General features: G+C 39.2%; 1 protein-coding gene across 1 annotated transcript in view; it reads left to right on the top strand.

Annotated features, from left to right (window-relative positions):
• The first annotated feature begins 5,238 nt into the window (after positions 1 to 5,238).
• STX18 (syntaxin 18) overlaps positions 5,239 to 24,071 on the top strand; it is a 69,482-nt gene continuing 50,649 nt past the window's right edge. Inside the window, exon 1 of the mRNA XM_075709143.1 lies at positions 5,239 to 5,400. Coding sequence (XP_075565258.1) covers positions 5,239 to 5,400 — 162 coding nt within the window. The remainder of the gene's footprint in view (positions 5,401 to 24,071) is intronic.

The following is a 24,071-nucleotide window of genomic DNA, read 5'->3' as shown; positions in this document are numbered from 1 at the left end:
CTAACTACCCTTGGGGAATCTGACCTAAGGCTTTGATTCTAGGCTTCTTCCTAGCTGCCACTGCTTTGAATCCACTAGTCAGGTGCTATCCAAGTTAGATGATAATTGTTTAGAACACTGGCAGCAAACAGAGTTACTAGTTGCACAAATATATTTGCTGTTAACTACTGCTGCTGTTGGATCAGTCAAGAAGCAGTAGTGATAAGGCCAAAAAAACCTAATATACACTGTACTATAAGATTCAAAGCTTTGTAGGATAAGCACAGATCTGCAGGTTTACACTTTGAGTTGTGAGCAAAGAACTGAAGATTTTACCCTCTGAAGTCTGCTGCTTTGGAAAATAACATTTATTTCGGTGCATAGGTTAAGTATACAAGCCGAGTCATTCTTTTTTATAAAACCTTGTCTATAAGGTAATTTTTTTCTGATGAAAACCTACAATTTTCTTCCTCACTTGGAATTTCACCTACTTTTTACACACAATGTCCAGAGGCAGGGACAGTGTTTCCATTCACGTGAGGAAGAATCAGCACTCCTGAGAATTATTCTTGCATGCAGAAGCCAGCTTTTTAACATTTCCATAGTTCAAGATTAATTGCATTGAACACACACACACTTCTTTGATGATGTAGTTTGGATAACATATGTCATGTTAGGAGTTACATTACAACTAAACAATGGTTTCATGCATAACATCTCTAAGAATTAAATATGCCTCTGAACAATTGGAAAATCAAGCTATTTTTTCCTTGAATTTCTGTTGTTAGACATCATACATACAGATATATTTTAAGGCAAAAATATATTTTACATGAGGTGTTTCTACTTTTTTTAGTTATTTTTGGTGTAAATTCTGGTGTGATGGTCTAGTTTCAAGAGGAATAACAGAACCTTGATGTTAGTGCCAATTGAACTGGTTTCTAGCGGCCAATATTTGTTGCCACAGACAATACAAACTGCTTATAGCTATGCAGTTCATATCCATTCTTTCTACAAAACTTTGTTTCATTGTACACAGTGATCATACTTCCTTTGTAAAGGTTGTACTGTCTTACAATTCTGCTTTTAAACACCAAAGATTTCTTTACACATCCACAGAGTTGTTGTATTTACTTTGAGTTTAAGCCAATAAGCGTGCATGCTATTGGCTTAAAAGTTTAAACAGTCATCAAATACAGCTTCTCCCCTTTTGATCTGCCTTGATTACAAACGTGCACTGTAAGCAACTTGCCTCCCTTTTGATATTTTGTTCAGTTTGCAATGCTGCCATGACATAAAGAAAGTTACTGGGTTTATGCCAGAAAAAATATAAAATGTATAAAATGGACTGCAGAGAGTTTTCTATTGTCCACGCCAAATTAGGACCTTTATAGCTGGAGTGCATTGGAAGGGAAGACATTCAGGAGCTTTATCTCTTTCGTTTACCTCTCACACAAAAGGAACTTAAAACATGAGGAGTTACCTGTTTGTGAGTGGAGATGAAGCCCATGGTCCCCTCTCTAATGGGCACATTGATTGACAACCGCAGGGAAACACTGACTCCTTTTCACTGGCAGGTTTGCCCAGGACATTTTACTGCACATGCCTGTTAAGCAGGTACACCAAGGTCTGATGATCAGCATGCTGTCCTCACACTGCACACAAAACTGCTGTAGTTCGCAAACTCCTAATTCCTCCTCTTCCAGACATACTTCTGCTGAGGCACAACTGAGTGCACAGTGCATGCGTTCTTACAGATTTACCTGCATTGCTTGTGGAGGAACAGTAGTCCTTTGTGTGTGTGTTGGAATTTTACTCCAACCTTAAAATCTTAAATTTCAAGCTTAGTCTTTTTAGCAATTACAGGAAGCTCCAGCATGTACTATTGAAACCTATCTGCTCCAAAGTAAGCCTTAAACTTTCAAAACAAGGTGCCTGTGGAAGTGCAAATAACTACTGAGTAGATGCAGTTACTGTATACAGGAAGCTAGGATCAAGTTCAAATAAAAGCTCTGGGCACCAATTCTTAGCAACTGATTTTAAAGCAGTTGTAATCTTCAAAGCTATCTATTTATCTCTACAGCAGAGGCCCTGGGTATTATATACCTAATGAGTTAGACCATTTGAGCAACCTTCTTTCACATTAAAAAGGTACTTTAACTTTTTCCTTTGCCAGATTAACTGTTCACGTCCATTTCTGACAGATGAGATCAGCTATATGGAATTTTAATACTGTGTTTCTTTTAAAATGTGTCTCTCTCCGTTTCCTTGTGCCCGAATGGAAGTTTTAAGACTGTTGAGGTTCAAGATTGGTTGTGTAATATTACTGTTACTATTTTGGGGTGTTTTTCAGTAACTACTCGTCACATACATAAAGCACAAGCAAATAAGTAAAAGTAGAAATAAAGACACAATCTTTTTTTCCCCAAGAATTTCCAGGTAAGGTCCTGATCCGGTGAAAGGATTATGTGCTTAACTGTATGTGCCATGTGCGGTTCCGTTGACCGCAGTGGGAGTATTCACAGTATTCACAGTGGTTTAGTATGTGTGTAAATCTTTGCAAAGTTAGGAGGTAAACTATAGTATGTCTGTTAAAATTTACTTTCCTTTAATGAACTGTAGTTTCTTTTTTCATCCAAAAATGTATAGAGTATTCCAGTTATTTTGAAGTACCTAAATTTAATTAGAAAATGAGTAAACTATAACATGACATAGGCACCACTAAGTTGTTTTTTCTAAAAGCAGGAAGGGAAGGAGAAGTTCAAAATTTCAAAATAACTTTCATATTCCTACAGTTTAAATGTAAAAAAGCAGCACTCTAATAGCAAAAGTCTATAGATTCTTATTCAGTGCCCATTTAAATGGGCATACTTCAAAGGAGTGTAAATGTTAGCTTCATTAAACGTTGGAACAAGCTATATAGCTGAATATGCACAAAACCACAGGTTAATTCTATCACCTACATTTTCAGGAGCATTCTACTGTGGGACAAGCTGTGAATTTCTTATTTCTATTGGCAAGAAGTTACCTGTGCAAGTGCCTGTGAAGTAACGTGTTTGTGGAGCAAGGCATTAGTTACCGTAAGGTGGGCAGAACCACAGCATATTAAAACTACACTAACACGTAGCATTGGTGAACGTGTCTCAGAAGTGTCCTCAGGGAGTTTCAGACTGAGGGTGTCAGGGTGATCAAGACATTCCTGGAATTTTATTAAGTGTGCTTACTTTGGCTTTGGTAATGCAAAAAAAAAGGAAAACAACCAATTTCAGGAAGCATGCCTGAAAGTATCCGATTTACTATGTGTAAATTCCACACAGCTTTATTAAATATGTCCTTTGCTAAAGTATCTTTATACTGAGTTTCTCAATCTTGAAAGAGCATTTGGCTCGAGGTTCAATCAAATACTGCTGGCATTCCTGGGATGAAGAGTTTAATCTCTGTTGTCGTCCACTTTTTTAATACCTCAAATACATTTTCATGGTAAATCCAGCACCGAGGACAGGGACTTAAAACGGTCTGTTACTTTAATTAGAAATACATATCCATACCACAATAAAAACACGACTTAAAATAGCAGGATAATAACAAAATATGAATGAATACTAATCAGAACGTAACTATGAGGGAACCACTAATCTATAGCTAAGGCTGAATTGATGAGAATTGAACTGAAAGCAGAGTAGTAATCAACAATGGAAGAAAGCCTGATACTCTGGAGCAGATAGGAAAAATAGTTGTGGTTGATTAAGTCCTAGTCTGCTGGGGAGAGGCAAGATTTTGGAATTGTGTTCTTTGGAGACGGTCTCAGGGAACGTGCTTCTGGTCAGTGAGAGCACAGTTAAAAACTACATGGTATCTGCTGGATCCCAGAGCATTATATGGCATATTTTTTATATATGTATATACACACACACATATATGTGCACCACCGCTTGTTTATTTGGTCAAAAGTTTTCCCAGAGCATTATATGGCGTATTTTTTATAGATGTATATATATACACACACATATATGTGCACCACCACTTGTTTATTTGGTCAAAAGTTTTCCCAGAGTATTATACGGCGTATTTTTTATAGATGTATACACACATATATGTGCACCACCACTTGTTTATTTGGTCAAAAGTTTTCCCAGAGCATTATATGGCGTATTTTTTATATATGTATATACACACACACATATATATGTACCACCACTTATTTGGTCAAAAGTTTTCCCAGAGCATTATATGGCATATTTTTTATATATGTATATATATACACACATATATATGTGCACCACCACTTGTTTATTTGGTAAAAAGTTTTCCCAGAGCATTATATGGCATATTTTTTATAGATGTATATATATACACACACATATATGTGCACCACCACTTGTTTATTTGGTCAAAAGTCTTCCCCTCTGCGCCACGCGCTTTCACGTCGCTACTCTACTGCACAGAACACGGTAATAAAGTTGCCTCCGGAACAAAGGCTTCCCCAGAATCGGTTCGGTTGCCGGCAGCGCTGCTCCGTAAGCGGCACCGGCGCGGCGCGGCCCCAGCTGCCGGCCGCGAACCGGCGGCCCCTGGCGCTCGGCGGCTCCGCGGGAGAGGAAATGGCCGCTGCACGCGCCCGCCAGAGCGAGGCTGCCCCACCTGCGGAGCTCGGCGAGGAGCAAGCACGGCACAGCCGCGTGTGCCCATTTCCCAGGGGAATCTCACACCAGCGCTAGTCCCAGACCCGCTAACACGGATTAATCAACTCTGATTATCCTCTTCCCATGCCTAAGTTGCCAAGCTAAAAACTTGGGCGCCCGCGTGTATCGGCACCGGCTGGCTACACCTGCCACCGCGCCGTAGCGGGGTGCCCTAGGCGTCGACGTTTCGCTGGAATAGGACTTCTGTTCCGCAAAGCCGCTGCTTGGTCGGGGAGGCGGCAGCCAGGTGCAGGGGCGCCGGGCACGGCCCGGCCCCGCCGCTCCCGCCCGGCTGCGCACGCAGGCGGCCGCCGGGCTCCGCCGGCGCCAGGCGGGCTCGGCGCTGCGCTCCCCGCCGCGGCCCGGGCGGGCCCCGTGGAGCCTGACGAGGAGTTCGGCCCCGCCGCCGGCCGGAGGCAACGAGTTGAGCCGGGAGCGCAGAGCCGGCAGCGTGGGGCCGCCGCCGCCGCCGCCCCACTCCCGCAGCCCCACGGCGGGCGGAACGCGCCGCGCGGGGCCGCGTTGCGCGGGGAAGAGTGCGCGGCGGCACCGGCCGGCGGCTGGGGGGCGGGCCGCCATGGCGGTGGACATCACCCTGCTCTTCAAGGCCAGCGTGAAGACGGTGAAGACCCGCAACAAGGCGCTGGGGGTGGCGGCGGGGGACAGCGCCAGGGACGAGCTGCTCAAGCGCAGCGCCGCCCGCTCCAAGAGCGACTTCACCAGCCGGGCCCGGGAGGTGGTGAGTGCGGCGGCGGGCGCCCGGGCCCCGGGGGGAGGGCGAGCGGCAGCTGGGCCCGCCGGCGGCCTGCGCCTCGCGGCGCCCCGTCAGCGGCTCCGCCTGGGCGCCGCCGCGGGCAGCCCGCCCCCCTCGCCCCCGCCGCGGAGCGGGCCGCCGCGTCCAGCTCTCCCCGGGGGCCCGGGGCGAGCGAGCAGGCGCGGCAGTCGCCCGCAAGCAACCCCGGGGCAGCGCTTTCCCACAGGGCTGTGGGCTGGGCGGGCGGGAGCGCGGCGTGAGAGCCGGGAGCCCGGCGGCTGATGGGGCGGCTGGGGAAGGCTCCGAGCCCGCCTGCCGCCCGCCTTCCCCCCGGCGCGGCTGCTCCCGGGCGAGGCCCCGCTCCGCGGCCAGGGGCGCGCAGGGCCGTCCCGGGGGGGCTGTGCTGGCCGCGTCCCCTTCCTGCGAGGGAGGGCTGGCGTTCGCCGTGCGAGCCGGCTTTCCCCCGGCCTCTGCCGCGGGCCTGCGTGCATTCGCACCGGTATTTCCTCGCGCCTGTTGCCACGTAGGAGATCGCTTCCGCAACAAATATGAGCGTAAGCGTTTGTAATGTTGCACCGTATATGCTGTCTTTAGTAGGAGGTTAGTTGGTTGGTTGGTTTGTTTGTTTTTTCCTGACACACAGTATGGCTGTAAAGTCTCAGTTCTTTACAAATTACACGTAAAAAGGTAATCGGAGCAATTTAAGACTTGAAAAGGCAAGCGCAGAGAAGTTAAGGAATTACAGAGCTGAAGGCTGACCAGCATAAATAATAGTCCACAGTCGTGCTGTAAAAACAAACTTGTTGCAGATTATTTTCCTCCATACTGAATAAAAGGCAGGGAAAAAAGTCCGATACCACAACAGGGTTTGAATAACCCATATTTAAGAAGGCGGTGGACCATATTTTGTAAAACTAAAAGAAAAAGACTGCTCAGTACACTTTCTGAGGAGACAGGCTTATAGAACACATATGCAAGTTTAGGACTAAGCAAAGAATGCACAAGTAACCTCATTCTGTCATTTTCTAAACTTACAGTTTAGTTTTCAAGCACAGATATTAACGTCACATTTCTCTGTTCATTGTACTCTTCCCAATTCTGAGAGAGAGTACTTAAAAACTAATGTGTTTTATAAGACTTGATGCTCAGTAGCTTAGCGATTGCTTTGAGGCCTAAGCAGAGGGTGTCAAGTTGGGTGCTTTGTTAAATGAACATGTAATTATTAACCATTACAAAAAGTTGATTTAAGTGACTTGTTAACTGAGAGTTCTATGGTGGGGATCTATCTGCAGTGATCAGACCAGTCCATAGAACTATATTCAAGATCTTTGTTCATGAGATCTGCCTTTTTTTGCCCCCACTGCATCTCCTGATTTTAGCTAAAGATATTTCACATTCTGCAATGGTAGAGAGATCACGCTCCTTCAGTCTTACCCCAGAACAGGGCTGCCTTTTTAATTTTTAACACAATTTGTGTGTCTGTGTAAATTCCTAGAATTCTAAAAAGGATTGAAATTTTATCACAGGGCATCATGTTGACAATCATCTGCATCATCAACACAGCTGCAGCTTTTAAATCTGCCATTCAGAACGTCAGCAGTTGGGCTGATGCTGAGGGCAGGTTGTTACCTTCTAAGGGTTTAGCACTAGGTGGTGTTTGGCTACTTTGCCAAGTGTTTCACAGTTACTTGTGGTAGCAGAGGAAGCAAAAAAAAATCTGAGGGGTTTAGGTTCCATTCTAGATACTCTTACAGCCACAGACTTCTGTTCATTCCCTCTGAAGCTTTTCGCATTCTGCCCCATTGCCTCTAGTACTGTCTCTGTCTGTACTTTGGTTTCTCCTTCTCAGTTTGTGTCTGTATTCCAAATAATTTATAGCCTCAGACTAGGCTCACACACACTTCTTCCTCCTTCCTAGTCTTTTCTCTGTCTTCACTTCCTGCCACCAACACTCCCTTGCTTTTGCTTCCTCCTGGTTTTTGTTTTCTTTCTTAAGTTCTTTTTATACTCAAGCCTAGCATCACCTTCATCATCTTCTCATTTCCCAGCCATAGTCCTGTGCAGTGATGGCATGCTATAGCTACGTCCTTTTCCTCCTGCCCTAGTCCTTTGCTTCCCCCTATTCACATCTGCTATTTCCTGCTGGCCCCGTCTTCTCTCTGAGCCCCTTGTCCTTTCTGAGTTTCCTTGGGGCACTGTCCAGGCAACAGAAAGAAGGTCAAAGATGTGGATGAAAGTATCTTGTTTAATTACAAGAGCTTCAAGTGAAGTAAACAGCTAATGCCAACGTAGATGAGCTGAACAGTCTGAGGGGGAGAGTGGGTTTAATTAATGGTACTTACGTAAACCATGATTTTGGAGAAGAAGCCAAGGCTAAAAATTGTTGCTGAAGCACATCCGAACATGATTTCTATCAACATGCTGATCAGTGAGGAGTGAGATGGATTGGCCTTGCTCTGCTCCTGTAACTCAGTTATATTTGTGACCAAGCCACAAACCTGCCAGACCAGAGACCACCATTTTATTGTGTGAATAAAACATTGAAATTGCAGCTAGAAGAATAAGCTTTGTAGTAAAACAAATTGTGATTTTAGTTGCTTGTGTCAGCCAAATACAGTTTGGTTTGATTATGTATGTGTCAAACCCTCTTTCAAATACTTTGTTGTAGCCTCACAATTAAAAATTTGTCTGTTTCTTCCGAGACTATGCAACTTAGCTTGCAAATGTAATCTTTGATAGATACATTAATTCTTTAACAGTTTGCTTTTTAAAAAAGCTTCCCAAAAGCTACTGAATTCTTTCATGTCTGCGTACAGATTTTTTGTTTATTGTTTAATCTGAGGAACACATCAAATGGTTAACTAGTGTTGTCTTTAAAAATTGTTGTGAAAGATACTGGTCAGAATCCATTTAGGGTAACAGTGGAGACCCTGAATAACCTACACCTAGTCACCACTTTCATTATGCCTTATTTGGTTGCAGAATAGAATATTTTCAGTTGGAAGGGACCTACAGTGATCATCTAGGCCAACTGCCTGACCGCTTCAGGGCTGACCAAAAATTAAAGCATGTTATTAAGTCTCTTAAATGCTGACAGGCTTGGGGCATTGACCATCTCTCTAGGAAGCCTGTTCCAGTGTTTGACCAGCCTCTCTGTAAAGAAATGCTTCCTAAAGTCCAGTCTAAACCTCCCCTGGCACAGCTTTGAACCATTCCCACACGTCCTATCATGGGATCCCAGGGAGAAGAGATCAGCATCTCCCTTTCCCCCTCCTCAGGAAGCTCTAGAGAGCAATGAGGTCGCCCCTCAGCCTCCTTTCTTCCAAACTAGACAAGCCAAAGCTCCTGAGTTGAAGATCTTCATTGGACATGCAAATATGAAAATGATGAAATACTTATGTGAGCTCTATGCACAGACCTGCTCCTTTCAATGTTATATTATGGGTGGGTTTGCCTCGCTTCTTGCAGGTAGAGCTGTGCTGACTCTGCGTGCGGTCCAAGCTGCGGGAGCAGCAGCCAGCCCTGGTGCAAACATGTGGCAGCACAGCTGGGGTGCGGGACTGGGAGGGTGCTCAGCCCTGCTGGGGCAGCTGCACAGCTGTAGGATCAGAGTTCTCCTTTCTAGCCCATCCTGTGGAGGTTTCATATGGCACTATTAATGTGTTTGAGCACTTGGCTGAACTGTATTAAGCGATGTAACTCTTGCTGTCATACATAGTGTATTTTCTTCCTCCTTTTTCCCCCAAAGGACTATGAGTTTTGCTGTAGGATCTGAGGACTGTGGAAATGTTTACTTTTGTTTCTGTCTTCTTCATAGACAGACAAAGTGGTGTTTAGGCAGGAAGATTGAAGGTGCTTAGCATTTGGAGAAGCAGCTGGCAAAGTTGTAATAGTTCCTTATTTTCTGTTGAATTTAGTTTTTCTTTCCTAAGAAAGCTCTGTGTCTGCACGGTGGGCTTCTGTATTTATGGTGAAGTGTCATTGCACCTGGGAGATACAGTTACAAAGTCCTGTTTTACATTCTCAAACATAACGTTTTTTTTTTTTTTTTTTTTCAGTTGGATCGAAGTAGGCATGGAGAATGTGGAATATAAGAGCTTTGACTTGAATCAATATTGTGTGGGGAAACCACTTTAGAGGTGGGAGGATGCATTTTGTGTGCTCTTGGTATTTTCCTTAGTCACAAAAAATACTTCAACATCCTGTATTGGTTTGTATTTTTTTGAAAACTGACTGGTTTATACTCAGGTGTGCTGTATTGCTGCAGTCTGTGGGGAGCAGATGAAGGTTTTTGTATTTTGGACTAAGTTGGTAAGACAAGGATGTTACAAGGTTATCTAAAGCCAGTGCAATGTTAGCTGCAGAGACTGCTGTTACTGGTGATATTGTTAAACTGTGACAAAACTGATTGGTTTGCCCATGGATGCTCTTCTAAATCAAAGATGACTGTTACAGCTGTGAACTTTTGAAAGGATTTTCTTTGCCCCAGCAATGACCCATCACTGTTTATTTGGTTTGGGTTTTTTGGTCTGTCAGCTGCATTGTATAACCATTGGATTATCTGATATGTAATGAAAGATGACTAATGCTGTATGTATGGTGAATGTTTTTGGCATCTTTCCACCTGTTCACCAGTTACATATTGACTAGGACCAGGTAAGAAATTATTGTTGAGGGATTCCCTACAAGAAAGCTACAATAACAGTGACAGACTTCCCCTTGCCTGCAATTTGTAAAAGACTGTTACAATTCATTACGTATATGTTAGCGCTTTTTGGTCAACTAAACCAAAAGCAGCTCTTTTTTATTTTTTGGTCCTTAGACTTTTATGGTGACACGGCTATTTAAAATGTAGTATGCAGGGATATTAAAGTTTGCATTTAATCGTACTTTTACAGGCTTATGTAGTTTCTTGGTATGGTATCAGATTTGAGATTAAGTTGAGTTAAGGTGCTAAGTGATTGAAGAATTTTAAGGATTAGAGCAAAAGTATTTAAATAAAGAAAACCTGGGCTTGAAGTAAGTGCTCAGGGACAAACATAAGCAGTTCAGATACAGCATAGGCCCAGTTTGTGATGGTTGTTCACAGCTTTACCATGGTCTTAAACCTGCAGTTTGGGATATTTTAAAAGATTGTCTGTTTTGGAAGGTGTTTGGCACTTGAACTTCTGTCTCAGGACAGTCTTAGGAAATCTCACTATTTAAGCCTTTCCTGTTGCTTTTGTTTATGGCAAGTATGAGCTATTGAGAATATCATCTGTCAAATACGCTTTTCTCTTAGTTATTTGAAAACATTGAAGGAGTGAGAACTTTTTATCATTGCTGACTTAAATATGTGTTGGAAAAATGGTATCAGGGCTCATACAGCCTATTAACAGAAATAAAGATAAATTAATGGTCAAGCAGAATTTCATGGTGGGCTTGATTGCAGCTGTGAATGAAATTTTGTGTTGTGCTAGAGAGATTCTCCTCTTCTTTAAGGTTTTGCAAAAAGTTAAAAAATGAAGTGCTGGAGCATGAATTCTTCAAAAGCAATACCAGACATATCTGAAAACATATCCTTGAGAATGGAAAATTTGAAACGTTAAATGTTTTTAAGTCTTTAAATGCAAAATTTCAGAATGATCAAATGTCTGTGTTTGAAGTTGTTGAACGCATAAGGATGCCAGATTCATGAGGCTACAACATCTGTTATTCATATAACTTCTGTGTATGGATTCTGTAGGATGATTAACTGATTCTTCAAAAAAATTGGTATGATAGGCCAATATTCACGTCAAGAATATGTTCACTTGCTCTGTACAAATATGTAATGAGGAGGAAAAATCCCCACATAAAACTTGCCTACAAAGCTAGTTCTTGTGAAAGCCAGAGCAAATGACATCAAATATAAATTTTGAGCAAACCTTTTAATTACAAGGCCACCTGACTTTTGTAGTATACTGCTCTGGCTACACATATGTTAGTGGTGTCTTGTTTGTTTGTTTGATTTTTAGTTTTCTATACTCTGAGTAAAACAGCCTTCTCATGCATACCTGCATAAGTCCAACATATCTCGTTGTTTGGATGCAGCCCATGGGATAATTCAAAGTAGCATTGCTATTAGAAGAGATGCAAATCTGATGTTTTCTCCTTGGTCTCAAACATAGGATCTTCCTGTGCATCTTTTCACTCTTTGGTATTCAGAGCATTCTCGTAGGAGAAAAAAGGTGTAGGGGTGTTTGTATATGGTGTTTACAATGGCTTAATCTTTGCCACTGTCACTGCATTAATAAAGCCTAAAAAAGCACGGGGAATGCCGAAACCAGTAGCCAGATTGACCATATAGGACCACCTTGAATTGCATGACATAATTATTGACGCAGCACAATTACAAGTGAGTGTTTTTAAACGTATATACTTTCTGATTCCTTTCAGACTATTCAGGATTGTTTGAAGAGGTACCAAGAATAAAATTCAGCCACCAAAATTGTGTAATGGGTCTGGTTATAGTATATAATCAGTAGCCAGTATGTAGCGTTAATAGAGAAAGACAAGTCTGCACTCTCACTGGGAAATTTTTAGGTGTTTACAAATAAAAAAAAAGTTTGAAAAACATTAGGAGATGATTAGATCTAGGTTTCAAATGAAGGATTCCTTGTGCTTAGTACCATTTTAGTATCATAAGAAAAAAGATTTGGCTTGCAGACTGGTCCACAGGCTTTTCCACTGCCTACTTTCAGATATATAGCAGATTCAGTTGTAGGCAGGTACCAATCTGCTGATGCAGGGAGTAACACTGTCCCTGTTCTAAAAGTAAAAGGTATATGAAAATAAAAATGCCAAGTACTAAATGTTTTGTTGGAATATGACAGTAATTATTATGCTGCTGGTTCTGAGTCCAGTTCAGGTGGGTGTCTGCAGAATGTATCAAATTACATCTAAGCTTTTTAAAAGACCAAGAAATATCCAAAATAATGAAGTAACCAGCTTGCTATATTAACGTTTTATAGGATGGGACATGTATTTGCCAGATCTAGAATAGGTCTGAATGGGGCTTAATCCTGAAAACTTCCATATCTGAGAGTGATACCATTAAAGTCCATGGCAGAACACAGGCAGCACATCAAAGACTACATGGTCACATAGTGAACTGCTTCTGTTGTAGTTGAATAGCTGATGCTAACTAGTGCTATGAGGGAAATGTCCAAAAATGGTTAAAATGGTGTGCTTGCTTTTTTTTTTTTTTTTGTTTTATACTCAAACTAAAAAATTCTAACCTGATTTACTAAGGTTAGTTTATATGATCGTTTTGACTCTAATGATTACATAAGAATAATTCCCATGAGAGAATATTTGGATGCAAGGGAAATATATACCGCTTATGGTATAGCCAATTATAGTCTTTATTAGAAATTAATGACTGTGCCAAATTTTGGACAGCAAGTGGTATTTCAGTTCGCTTCTTAACTTTAATGAGAGGTAAGTTCTAATAAATTGGGACCATAGCTGAGGTCATTAGAATTCATTCTGACTTCTCCCAAATACAGTTATGAACAGTCACTTTTTTCCTCAGAGTTCACTGATGGTGCTGCATTTTGTACTCATTGACATGCACATGGGTTTCCCTCCCCCATCTTCTAGGCAGAAAATACGATTCTAAATTACTCTTTTTCAAATGGGGAGTTACAGTGTACTGCTTTCTAGTATTTCAGATTTATCTCTTTGCCTCTGCAAATTATGGTTAATGTTAGTTTTTTATTATGAGCATTTATTGTTTTCTACCTCTCACTTCCTTGTTAGAGAAGAAATTTAGCCTAAGAGATGGAAGGCAAAGAAGTTGATAATTTTAACTAGTGGAGGAGAAACACATAAGAAGCCTGTTAAGGAAATAGAGGAAAGTTTGTTTTTGTTTTTTTTTTTTTTTTTTTTTTTTTTTTTTAAATAGAGGAATGAAATACTGACCTTTTTTAATGCAATAGAATTAAATGCCAAATCACCAGTGTTCCCCATGTGATGCTTCTGGTTTTAGCAAAACTCACATCAGTAACAGCAGTGAGGGTATAGGTTGGCCTTGGAGGAAGAGTTACGAACTTTTATATTTCGGGAAATGTCTGTGCAACTGTCTGTTGTTGTCCTCCCCTGCTTTGTTTCTTTGTTTTAAGTACATTCTTAACTCCATGGGAATTATTTTCTGAATATAACTGAACAGCAGGATTGAAAGTTGGCTTGGGAGACAACTTTTCTTAGTCACCTGTTAGTTTTGTTTTGACTAACTGGACCTCATGTGGTGCTGAGCAGTCCAAAAGTACCTAAGGCTGCAGTTCCCATTTTGAGGACGTTGTTTTTGTCGTCACCTCACCTCCTTCCATGGCCAGGTTGGTTGTGGGAGGTTCTTTCCTGACTCCTTGTTGGAGGAATTGTTATATCATGTAGCTGGTCACTATGAACTCTTTCCCAACTATGGTTGTCCGTTAAATTGACGCCTCCTGTGAATTCTTGATTTGTCATCTTGCCACAAATAAGGTTAAAGTTTATGGAAGTCTGTAGTATATCTGGAAGTGGAAGAAAGCTGATGATTATCATATGTAGCCTCCTCCTTTTCTCAAACACAGGTTACATTAGCATGACATCTGAAGAAGGAGAAGGGCAGGCTAGTGGCAGGGTGGTGGGTCCTGTGGCATCTGAAAAACTGGAGGCATACAATGGAAGGGAAAGTCAACAGAAAGTGAGCAGGGTTAGCTGGAAGAAAATAGAATGACATGGGTTGGGGAAGAGACAGTCTAACATAAGAGGTGGAAATACTGTTAAAAAGAAGAATGAATATCAGGAAATTATATGGAGGTTATAATACAGTACATCTAAATAGGAAAGCAAGGAAGGGAAATGAAAGAAGGAAGAGTGAGAATGAAACTTAATACTTACAGGTTAGTGAACGTAATTGATGCAGTTATGCTTTTTACTGTTTCTCTGAGTTTTATCAAAGATTTTGCAGGAAGAACGGCTCGTTATTTTGAGTACTTCAATACACTGTCACCTCTAGAAGCTTTGGGGTCTTTTTTAAAAAAAAATCTCATTAATTCTAAATTGCTTATTTCATTTCTGTAGTACAAGATGGAACTGACTGGTGTTTCCCATCTTTCTATCTCAGTTGGATAGCAAGTGTGAAATGGGTTTGAAGTGAATGTCGGTGGAGGTTCTATGAGGATATCCAGAAGCTCTTAAACATTATGTTTGTCTGTGGTTGAAAATAAGAGAAGGGGTCTTGGTTTGACTCATAAGTTTATTAGAGTTTTGTCCTGGTTTAGTTTATTTTTTTCTGTACATTTTTTTAAACTATAATCTCTTGTGTGGGACAGACATGAACTTAAAAATAAGCAGACCCAAAAGAATGTCATTGTGATTTGTTAGAGATTTAACTGTTGGGTTTTATTTTTCCAGGTATTAGGAGTGAGGCCAAAATAATGCTAATTTCTCTGGAAGTTAGTAACTTTAAGATTCAGGTTCCCTTCCTCCTCCTCTTTTTTAAAAATAGGACAAATTTTGTGGATAGTAGCCTGGAGAAGAACTTACCTGTGACTCTTCCAGCAACCTGCAGTTCTCATTTTCTGTGTGCAGAAATGCTTGTTAAGTTAGGTAGAGAGGTAGTCCTTACATCTTGGACATTTGAAAAGTACTACTTTTGTTAGCTTCTGCTAAATCTTAGACTTGGACTAAGGAGTTTTCTTCTCTGTGACAATTAGCAAACAGAATTTCTCACTCATCACACATGTTAATTGCTTTGAACTCTGAAGTATATTGAAATATTAGTAAGATGGGGAGATGTTGTAATTTAGGATGCTAGCTGTGCTTCACGCGTGTGATCAGCAAAAAAACCCCAATGTTTAAACCCTCTTAATCTCAGGGAACAGCTATTTCAAAGCATAAAGATTTTTCAGCTTCTCACAAAAATTGGTTACAAATCATTGCTTTCAACAAGTAGTACTGACACTGCATTTTTGCTAATTGGAGCTGGTTTGGTCATCAGGATTAGTTACTGCTGTAATGCTGAGCTGATTCCTTGTGATTTTTGGTCATGAGTGGATTAAGTTTTGTGTGTTTCACGATAGACAAAAAGATACGATTTTTCAGTGACAGATTGTGTAATTATATGCTCTGTCTTTGAAACTTCAGACCACTATGCTTGAAAATATTTTTCAGACTGGCAAATACTAAAACTTGATACGATAGCTTCAGCAGTGAAAGCAATTAAAGGGTGAAAATTTGAGGTATGAATTGTTTCCAGCAATTTTGGGAAAATGTTCTTTAGTGTTGAAAGTATTACAGTCTGATATAATTGCATAGAATTTTAAGTGATGGGTACTTTCTTGAAAATGTGAGTTTCCTGACTTTCAGGGTGGTGTGTCAAAGCTTTCCATCTGCCAAAAAACGACATTTTATTGTGATCAGGTACCAGCCTTGAGGTGTTTGTTGTCCCTTTTTACCCTTTCATTCTGACTCTGCCTTTCCTTTTGATGGAGGGTGGTGAGAGCAATAGAAAAGCAGATGTACTGCATCTGCTCAAATTTAAATCTATTCCATTTTCATAGGTATTGTCCAGCATTTGAAAAACAAACCAAAAACCAGATACAGTTAAATGTAATCCAGCTTCCTTTCAATCTTTGTTTTTCCACTATTAATAGATTGCTTGACATATCCCACTGGGTATTTCCTTTTTTTGGTTGACACTTAAATGGTTTTGAATGTGGATTTAATCTCACTAATTCTAAATTGATTATTTCATTTCTGTAGTACAAGATGGAACTGACTGGTGTTTCCCATCTTTCTATCTCAGTTGGATAGCAAGTGTGAAATGGGTTTGAAGTGAATGTCGGTGGAGGTTCTATGAGGATATCCAGAAGCTCTTAAACATTATGTTTGTCTGTGGTTGAAAATAAGAGAAGGGGTCTTGGTTTGACTCATAAGTTTATTAGAGCTCTAATATGGGGTAATATTCTGATTAGAATTCTAATATGGTCACTCAATGATTTTTTTTAATGGGGGGGGGGGGGGGAAGTAAGGCCTCAAATGTTTAGTACAGGTGAAAGTAAAATATCACTACATTTCGAAGACCAGAAATAATCTTGCTGCGGGACTTCTGGGGGTTTCTGGAACAAAATACCTGGCAGGTAAAAGAGGTGCTGAGAACTGAGCGCTGGGTTCTACGGCAGCCCGCCATGAGTGCGGTGGAGGTTCTGGGCACTGGCTCCGTGGTGGCAGCGTGCTGGGGAGCACAGAACACCCAGCGTCCTGTCCTCAAGCAGTCTCTAGGGAAGCGGAAAGTTGATTAAAGGAGGAGGAAGACAGGGAAGTTCATCAGCAATGTGTTGAAGCCAAGGTGTTCTACAGAGCGTTGGTATTTTGAGGAGGAAAATCATGCTTTTGGAGTTCTGAATTGTTCTAGAAGCATTGTATCATCTTACTGTTTTTCAGACTGATATGTGTAAAATACAGATGTAATTGTGTTATGGGATTTTTTTCAGGTGGTTTGGATGTTCTTACAAAGTAGAAGCAATTTTGCATTCCCAGGCTTTTTGAGATCTCTCTTTCTTAAAGAAATTCCAGCTTTCCTTTCAAAGTTTTTGGCTGAGCTAATGGTCTCATTTTCCCATGTACCTTATCTCCAGTTTAGCAGTGTGGTGTGTTGTGGGTTTTTTTTTTTTGTTGTTTTTTTTTTTTTTTTTCTCTTGCTTTTACTCTTGCTCTTTCCTGGAAAAGAAGCAAAACATTGTGTAGGCTGCAGAGGAACGTACTTCTTAGTCTTACGGTGCTTTATGTATAACATAAGCATGTTATATATTATATCTGTCTTTTTTATAACTAGTTCACTTTTAACAAAAGTAAATGGTGATAGCACACTGACATGTGAAAGACAAACATGTACTGGTGATGAAAACCATTTAATGATTAGTAGGGAAACAAATATTTATTGAAAATAAAAACCATGTCTAAAGGCTCTAATGCTGACTTTTGGAAACACTACGATGTTGTGGTATTTGCAATACCGTATGTCCTGTACAGTAGATATTGTTTAAAATTGCTTGGGAACTGGAGCTTGCAATTGTGAGCTTGGAATGTCCTGCAGATAATTAAGTTGTGGTCAGGCTTTAGAAAAATAAAAAGTTCTCGAACTATGATTTTATAAACATGCTACAATAACATTTCTTTATATTTAACAGTTTCTTATAGAAAGCTGATACTCTCAGAAGGCATTGACTAAAGGTAAAACATCAAGAAAGAAAAAATATTAAATTAAAACTTCACTTAGGATGTTGACAGTTGGCTTGTAATATTAAACAGATGTGCATGTTCTTGGGATATTCTTCTTTCAGAACCTTGTTGCATACCCGTTTTCAAGTGACAGCTACAAATTTTTGATTAATTTAAAATTCTCCTTTCTTCAGTTGTCTTTGTTGTGTATTATTTTCTTTGGGACAATTCAGCTGGACAGTGATGCATACTGTAGTTTCTGCTGTGATAGTCAAGGGAAAGGGTTCCTTTAGGCTTAAATTGAGGCATGGGTCATTCAACTGTATAGAAAAATTATTACACATGCAAAGGTAATACCACACCCAAGAATCTTTGCATACATGTAAGTAGGGCATTTATCGATTCTGGCTGTGGATATGGTAGGGCATATTTGGTCTCTTCGGCTTCTAGTCAATGCTGCACATAGGAGTCAATACCAAAATAAAAAAAATTAAGTTTTTAAAAGATTTAAGTTTAGTGAAACAGAGAGGGAATTATCAATTAAAGGAAAAGAGACAAAATGTTGTGACCAGTTCTGATGTCAGCCTTTTTCAGAAATATGGTGGTGGGAGATTGTTTTGCTTTGCTTTTTACAGAGGAGAGGTACAAAAATGATCTAAAGCCTGAAAAATCTACTTCGTGGTAAGAGATTTTCTCGTCCTATTTTGTTAGGGGACATGATCACAAGGGAAAAAAATCTCTGAGCGTTCATGGATCTTATGAAAAAGCAAAAATAAAAAAAAAAAACCCACAGTATTTGTGGTGTGATTCTGCTGACCCTTGATTTGGTAGATCACTTGAAATCTCAAAGTCAAATGCATATATTGCAAAATACATACGGTACTCAACAAGTAATGCAGGAGTTAATGCATAGGCATGGCTCAGGAATTCCTTTTTACATATGGGACACTGCTTTGTACCAAAGCAAAGAATTGGATACTGGTTTCCCAAATCCCAGACTACTGCTCCAGTGACCTATGACTCTGATCAGTCTGACCTTAGACTGTGCGAATGTATGAATGTTCTGTCTTCATTTTTAATAATAAATGAACTTACAGGAAACAACGTGTTAAAGTATTTCTAAAATAAAACAGCGGTATTAGGCTTAACGGGGTGCTTAATCTAGTTATCTACTACAGAAGTTACTTACTGCAAAATAAGTGACCTCTTTGTACATACGGGGGGGAAAAAATCATTAAAAAGACAGTTAAATGATTTTCTTTTTTTAAAATAATAAAAGAAGCATAACCAGTGTGAGGTATTCATTGGTTAAATAATACTACATTTCTGTAGTCTTCATACCAAATCAGTTTCATGTATATGATTGGATATCGCCTTTCTTTGTTTTTTAAAGATTTGTGTAAAGACACAATGATACACCACAACATGAGCATTACTGTAAGAATACACTTTATTTCTCTTAATGATGTTGTTTCTAATTCCTAAGATTTTTAGCTCACTGTGGAACCCATTAAAGTATAGATGGGAAATACTCAGATACTGTTTCTTATGTTTTTGAACATGATGTAAAGGAGCATACAGCAAATACAGGAAAATACATCTTAGAGATAATCAAAATGTGAAGGAGAAGAAAAAAGGAAAAAATATTGAAGAGTTAATTAGTTGGTCTAAAATGTGACCTAGAATAACTTTTTATGTCATATTTATTTTCTTCTGTGTTATGGCATAGAGAATCCATGGTGCTGTGGTCTGGCTATAACTTTACCATTGCTTCACAGTTTATTGTCTGAAAAATTACAGTAGTTTCAGGAGTGGTTTGTGGGTTCACACAATACACTTTAAATACTTATTATAATTCTATTCTGTAAGGAAAATAAGGCATGTACGTTTTCTGAAGGAAACTTTTTTTTTTGCTTACAATGAATGAAAAGAAGGCTTTTCTATATAGCTCTTAAATAAAGATCGATTTTTATTTTATTGAATTAAGCATATGTACCCTATGTAAACTCTAATCTGAGTATTATTCCAATTTTAAGAAATACATTTAAAAGCATCCATTAGAGATATGGGAAGGAAGATAATGCAAATATTACATGGATTTTATCTTTTGAGTCAATTTGCGTGCTTGTTTTTGACACTAATAAGAAACAGAAGTTTACTTCAAAGAACATTTTTTTATTTGTTTATACATGGTTGTTATTGATGCTTCTATGTTAAAAAAAGAGCTACTATTACAAAAACCCATCGTTTCTTTGCAGACATTTTATGGATTGAACTGTTTTGAACAAACTGATTTGTATCAATCAGTTCTTAAAATATAGTGGAAGAAGTTTCTTCTTTCAGTCAGACTTGTAGTGGGAATAGCCTGATGATGATAGGCACGATCTTCTGTCCTAGCAGGCGTACGAATAACTGTTACTATCATGCGTCTTTCTGTTGCGGCTTTGTGGTGGTTGGTTCTGACTTCAGGTTTTGTCCCTTACGTAGAGGACTTCGAATTAATATGAATAAAATGTTAATCATGAACTTTACATGAGGTAACTTGCTACGCTCTTAAGCCTTTTTCATTAGCACACTTGGAACCAGAGGGAGATTATATTAACATATTTCTTATTGTCCTTATTACCGGTGCTTAAATGCGAAATTTCTGGCATAACAACTCTATAGGTGTCTGATCCTACAAAGATAACTGTTTGATTGAGGCTCTCAGCAGTGGGATATTGTTGATTAAACACAAATGTATGTTGTAACAAAAAATACTTTCTTATTGGAAATTTATAAGCAAGAAGATTGTTGTAATGTAAATAAACTGAAACTCTTGAATAGTAGGTTGTTTGGAATTAAGTTTCCTACCTCTTTTAAGACTATGAACTGAACTATTATATTGCCTTCTGATTGCATGGTGTGTTTTCTGCTTTAAATTGCTCTTACGGTAGCTCTGAGAGTCCCTAACTGAGAGCAGAGCTAGCTATCCTTTGTGGAGCATTTGAACTCGTAACTAAGCAAGACATTTAAAAATGCAAGATGAAATCCTGGTTGTACTGAAACAGGCTGCAGAATTATGGATGATTTAATAGAAGAAAAGGTTTTGCAAAAAATTCTTAACAGAGTGAAAGTTTAATGCTCATTGGTTGTTCCACATTTTATCTTGTGAGTGAGAGTGGGGATGAAGGCTCAAATAATAGAGTGCTAAAAGAGAGGTGTTCTCAAGTGCTTTTTAGGATTCTTTATTAAGGTACATTCCTCACTTTTTTGGTTTGTAAGAAGTGAACTGAATATGTTGGGACTATTCATACATTGTTGAACTGGATCCTAAGAGAGCATTCTCAGAAACTTCTGACAAATAGGAAGGAATTACAAGTAAGGACATTTCTAATTTGTGTTATTTATTTGTATTTCCAAAGATATTCTGTACCCTAAACCAAAATAATTCTACAAATATTTATGTGTAACAGTTGTTGGGTAAAACTTGCAATTTTTCAAAAAAGTGTAGTTTTGAAAATATGTAAGAGTTGTAGCAATTAACCTACATGCACATTTATAATTCTAGAAAATGGACAGCGTATTACATTCAAAGACTGGATCTGATAGACCCAAATTGCTTAAAACATCAGTTATTGAAGATGTCCCCCTGGGACTTTGAGAAACCATTTAACAGATGAAAGTACATTTTGAAAAGTTTGACCTTACAGGCAATCATAAAATGAATCAAAACAGTTCTTTCCTCCCTGAAATGTACAGAGCCCATCTGTATCTAATCCAGTAATTATAGACTGAGTTCAATTACCTTTTCAAACTTGGAGCAGACTGGAGACTAGGCAGTGAACAAACATAGGGTTTTGTCTAGACCTCAATTGACCACAGTCTAAAACTTGAATTTATATCTAATTTTATTTTTAGCTTCATTTGATAGTTTTTAAAGGATTTATTTTGCTACCTAGTTGCTAGATCATGAAAGTTTTTCCTTCTTGACCTGGTGTTTACAGCTATGTTTTTATCCTAGTGAAGTTAATAAAATGACACTGAGTCCTAAGAGTTTACTGGATAAATAATTTTAAATGTAACAAAAATGGGTTAGCCAGCTCTTTTGAGTCTTTAATATTGCTACAATGAAACTATGAAAGAATCTGAACAAAATTATGTAATTTATTCTCTGTGCTTGTATCCATACTTTTAATACTCAGATTAAAAAAAAATTGATGATGTTTTTTGCTCTCTTAGAAAAATGAACCCCAAATCTACCTGACTGCAATACTGCCAATAGTTGACACAGATTAGAAACTGCGCTGAAAATACATTTTATTTAATTATTTCAGTTAGAGAAAACAGACTATCTGTTCAGCCATACAGACAGTGTTAAAAAATACATACACAGCTACAAGTTGTAACAGCTAGTATAGGTTATCCCTTTGACCACCAAGTTGAAGCCCAGGTATCTTTTGATATTATCCCACAAACAAAACAAACAACATAATATACATCTTATAGAGAAGTATCTTGCGCTGTGTTCACTGTCTCACATAATAATATTGCCAACGTGGTGTTCTCATTCCTTCTATGACTGTTTATGTGCAACCTTCACTTGAAGAGTGTTCTTTGCAATAAGGGTGTGTGTAGTTTGCGGACGCCAGCTGTGGTGTGTGAGACTTCTGTTGTTACAATAGTACATTTCCTATCTCTTGGGTAGCAGTGGAGGAGCAATGATTACGGACAGAATAAACACTATATTTTTAACTTGTGCGGTGTGCTTTTGATGGACTCTCTTGGCAAGTGAAGGCTGTGGTAATTGGTGCACTTAGTTTAACTTAACTGATTCTTAATAGTAATCAGTATTTTGTAGCAGTTGCTGTAATTAGTTAAGAATGTGGTTCGTGATGACTTCCAAGTCAACACGTATTTAGCGAGTAAGGCATACTGTTCCAACGAGTAGTAAATTTGATGTGACAAGTAGGAATCTTTTGATGTTTAATTGGTTTTCCTTGTAACACTTGAGGGAAAAAAGCTGATTTAATGAAATGCTGTGTAACTGTAAAGCTGAGAGGCGCAAGAGGTTGCATCGATTATTCTGATGTATTTTGTCTCTATATTTTATAAGCATGGGAAGGGTTCTCTAATGCTTGTCTTCTGGGGTTTTTTTTGTAGTGTATAGTAGTTTCCTGGATGAATTAGTGTTCTGAAAAGTAATATGGAAATATATAAAATTATTTTCATAATCGTAATTTTAAAGCAAGATTTGTAATAGTGTAGATGAGGAAACGTAGTAGTTTTTGGTATATAACATCCGTCTGTGTTTTATTCTTTCAAAAAAGAAGGACCGTCATGCACTCAGAAGTCAGGAAATCCAGTCTTCAGTTTCAGTCCATCAAAATCCTATTTACAACAGCACTGAGAACTTGTTGTTTCCTCCCTGCCTTAACTCCATGTCAGGAGCTAAGACAGCCTTTCAGCTGTTGCTAATGGTGAATGTCGTAACCTGTTGTACAATCGTATTTGTATTAGTAGGTTTATCATAGAAGATAGGACCATATGCTGTCTAAGAAAAGTGAGCTCTTCCAATAAGTCCCATAGCACTTTTTTTTTCTCCTCTTTACCATAATGGCCGTAAGAAATAAACAGTTCATCTGGAAATTCTGGTAAAGCTTATGCTGCCATTCAACATACCACCAGGCTTTGTAATTGAAAGTGAGGATGGTTGATAAAAATTTCTGCATTTTTAAATTTATGTAATAAAATTGTGTTTAGCTTCACAGGAGTAAGAAAAAGGCTGCTACATCCAGGATGCTGAATCTGTTGTGCTCCATTTACGTTTTATAGGGCTTCAGTGTTGCACAGTGTTTCAGAAACTAAAACGTTTCAGACCAACAGCTGAAATGAGTATGTTCTGAGAGTGAGCTAAGGCAATGCCTTTAGTCTGTAGGTTACCTGAAATGAGAAGTCTAGATTTTGCACTGTGTTTAGGTAATTTGAATTCTAAGATCTAGCGACACTCCTTTCACTCCAAATGCTAAGGCTACTAATGGTAATCATTAAAAGAGTAATGCCTGCTACAATAGGCAAAAATTGTGTTACAGTAAAAATGGAAAAATGACTGCTTCATAGTCTCGCTCAGGATTTTCATGACTTTATCAGCATTCTGTTTTTCCCAACTGAGGGTTGGTTGGTATGGTTCCACCTCTTTGCTCATTAACAAAAGGAGTTTGTTTGTCTTGTGACTGTTGCAAGAAAATACTGAATTTCAATTAGGAAGTTGGATTCCACTAACACTGCCTAATAGATTTTCTGCCGTGTGCATTGTGTACATTATATGTTTGTAATATAAGAGAAAAACAGTCAGTACTATATTTTTTAAAAAAAAATCAACCGTGTTTTCAGTTTCATGGAAAGGGAAATTTTAAAAGTGAAAGTATTTGTGCTTCAGTGGGTATTTT

Source organism: Pelecanus crispus, chromosome 4 (genome assembly GCF_030463565.1).
Source record: "Pelecanus crispus isolate bPelCri1 chromosome 4, bPelCri1.pri, whole genome shotgun sequence".
Classification (NCBI taxonomy): Eukaryota; Metazoa; Chordata; class Aves; order Pelecaniformes; family Pelecanidae; genus Pelecanus; species Pelecanus crispus.
This window is presented reverse-complemented; position numbering and strand designations above follow the sequence as displayed.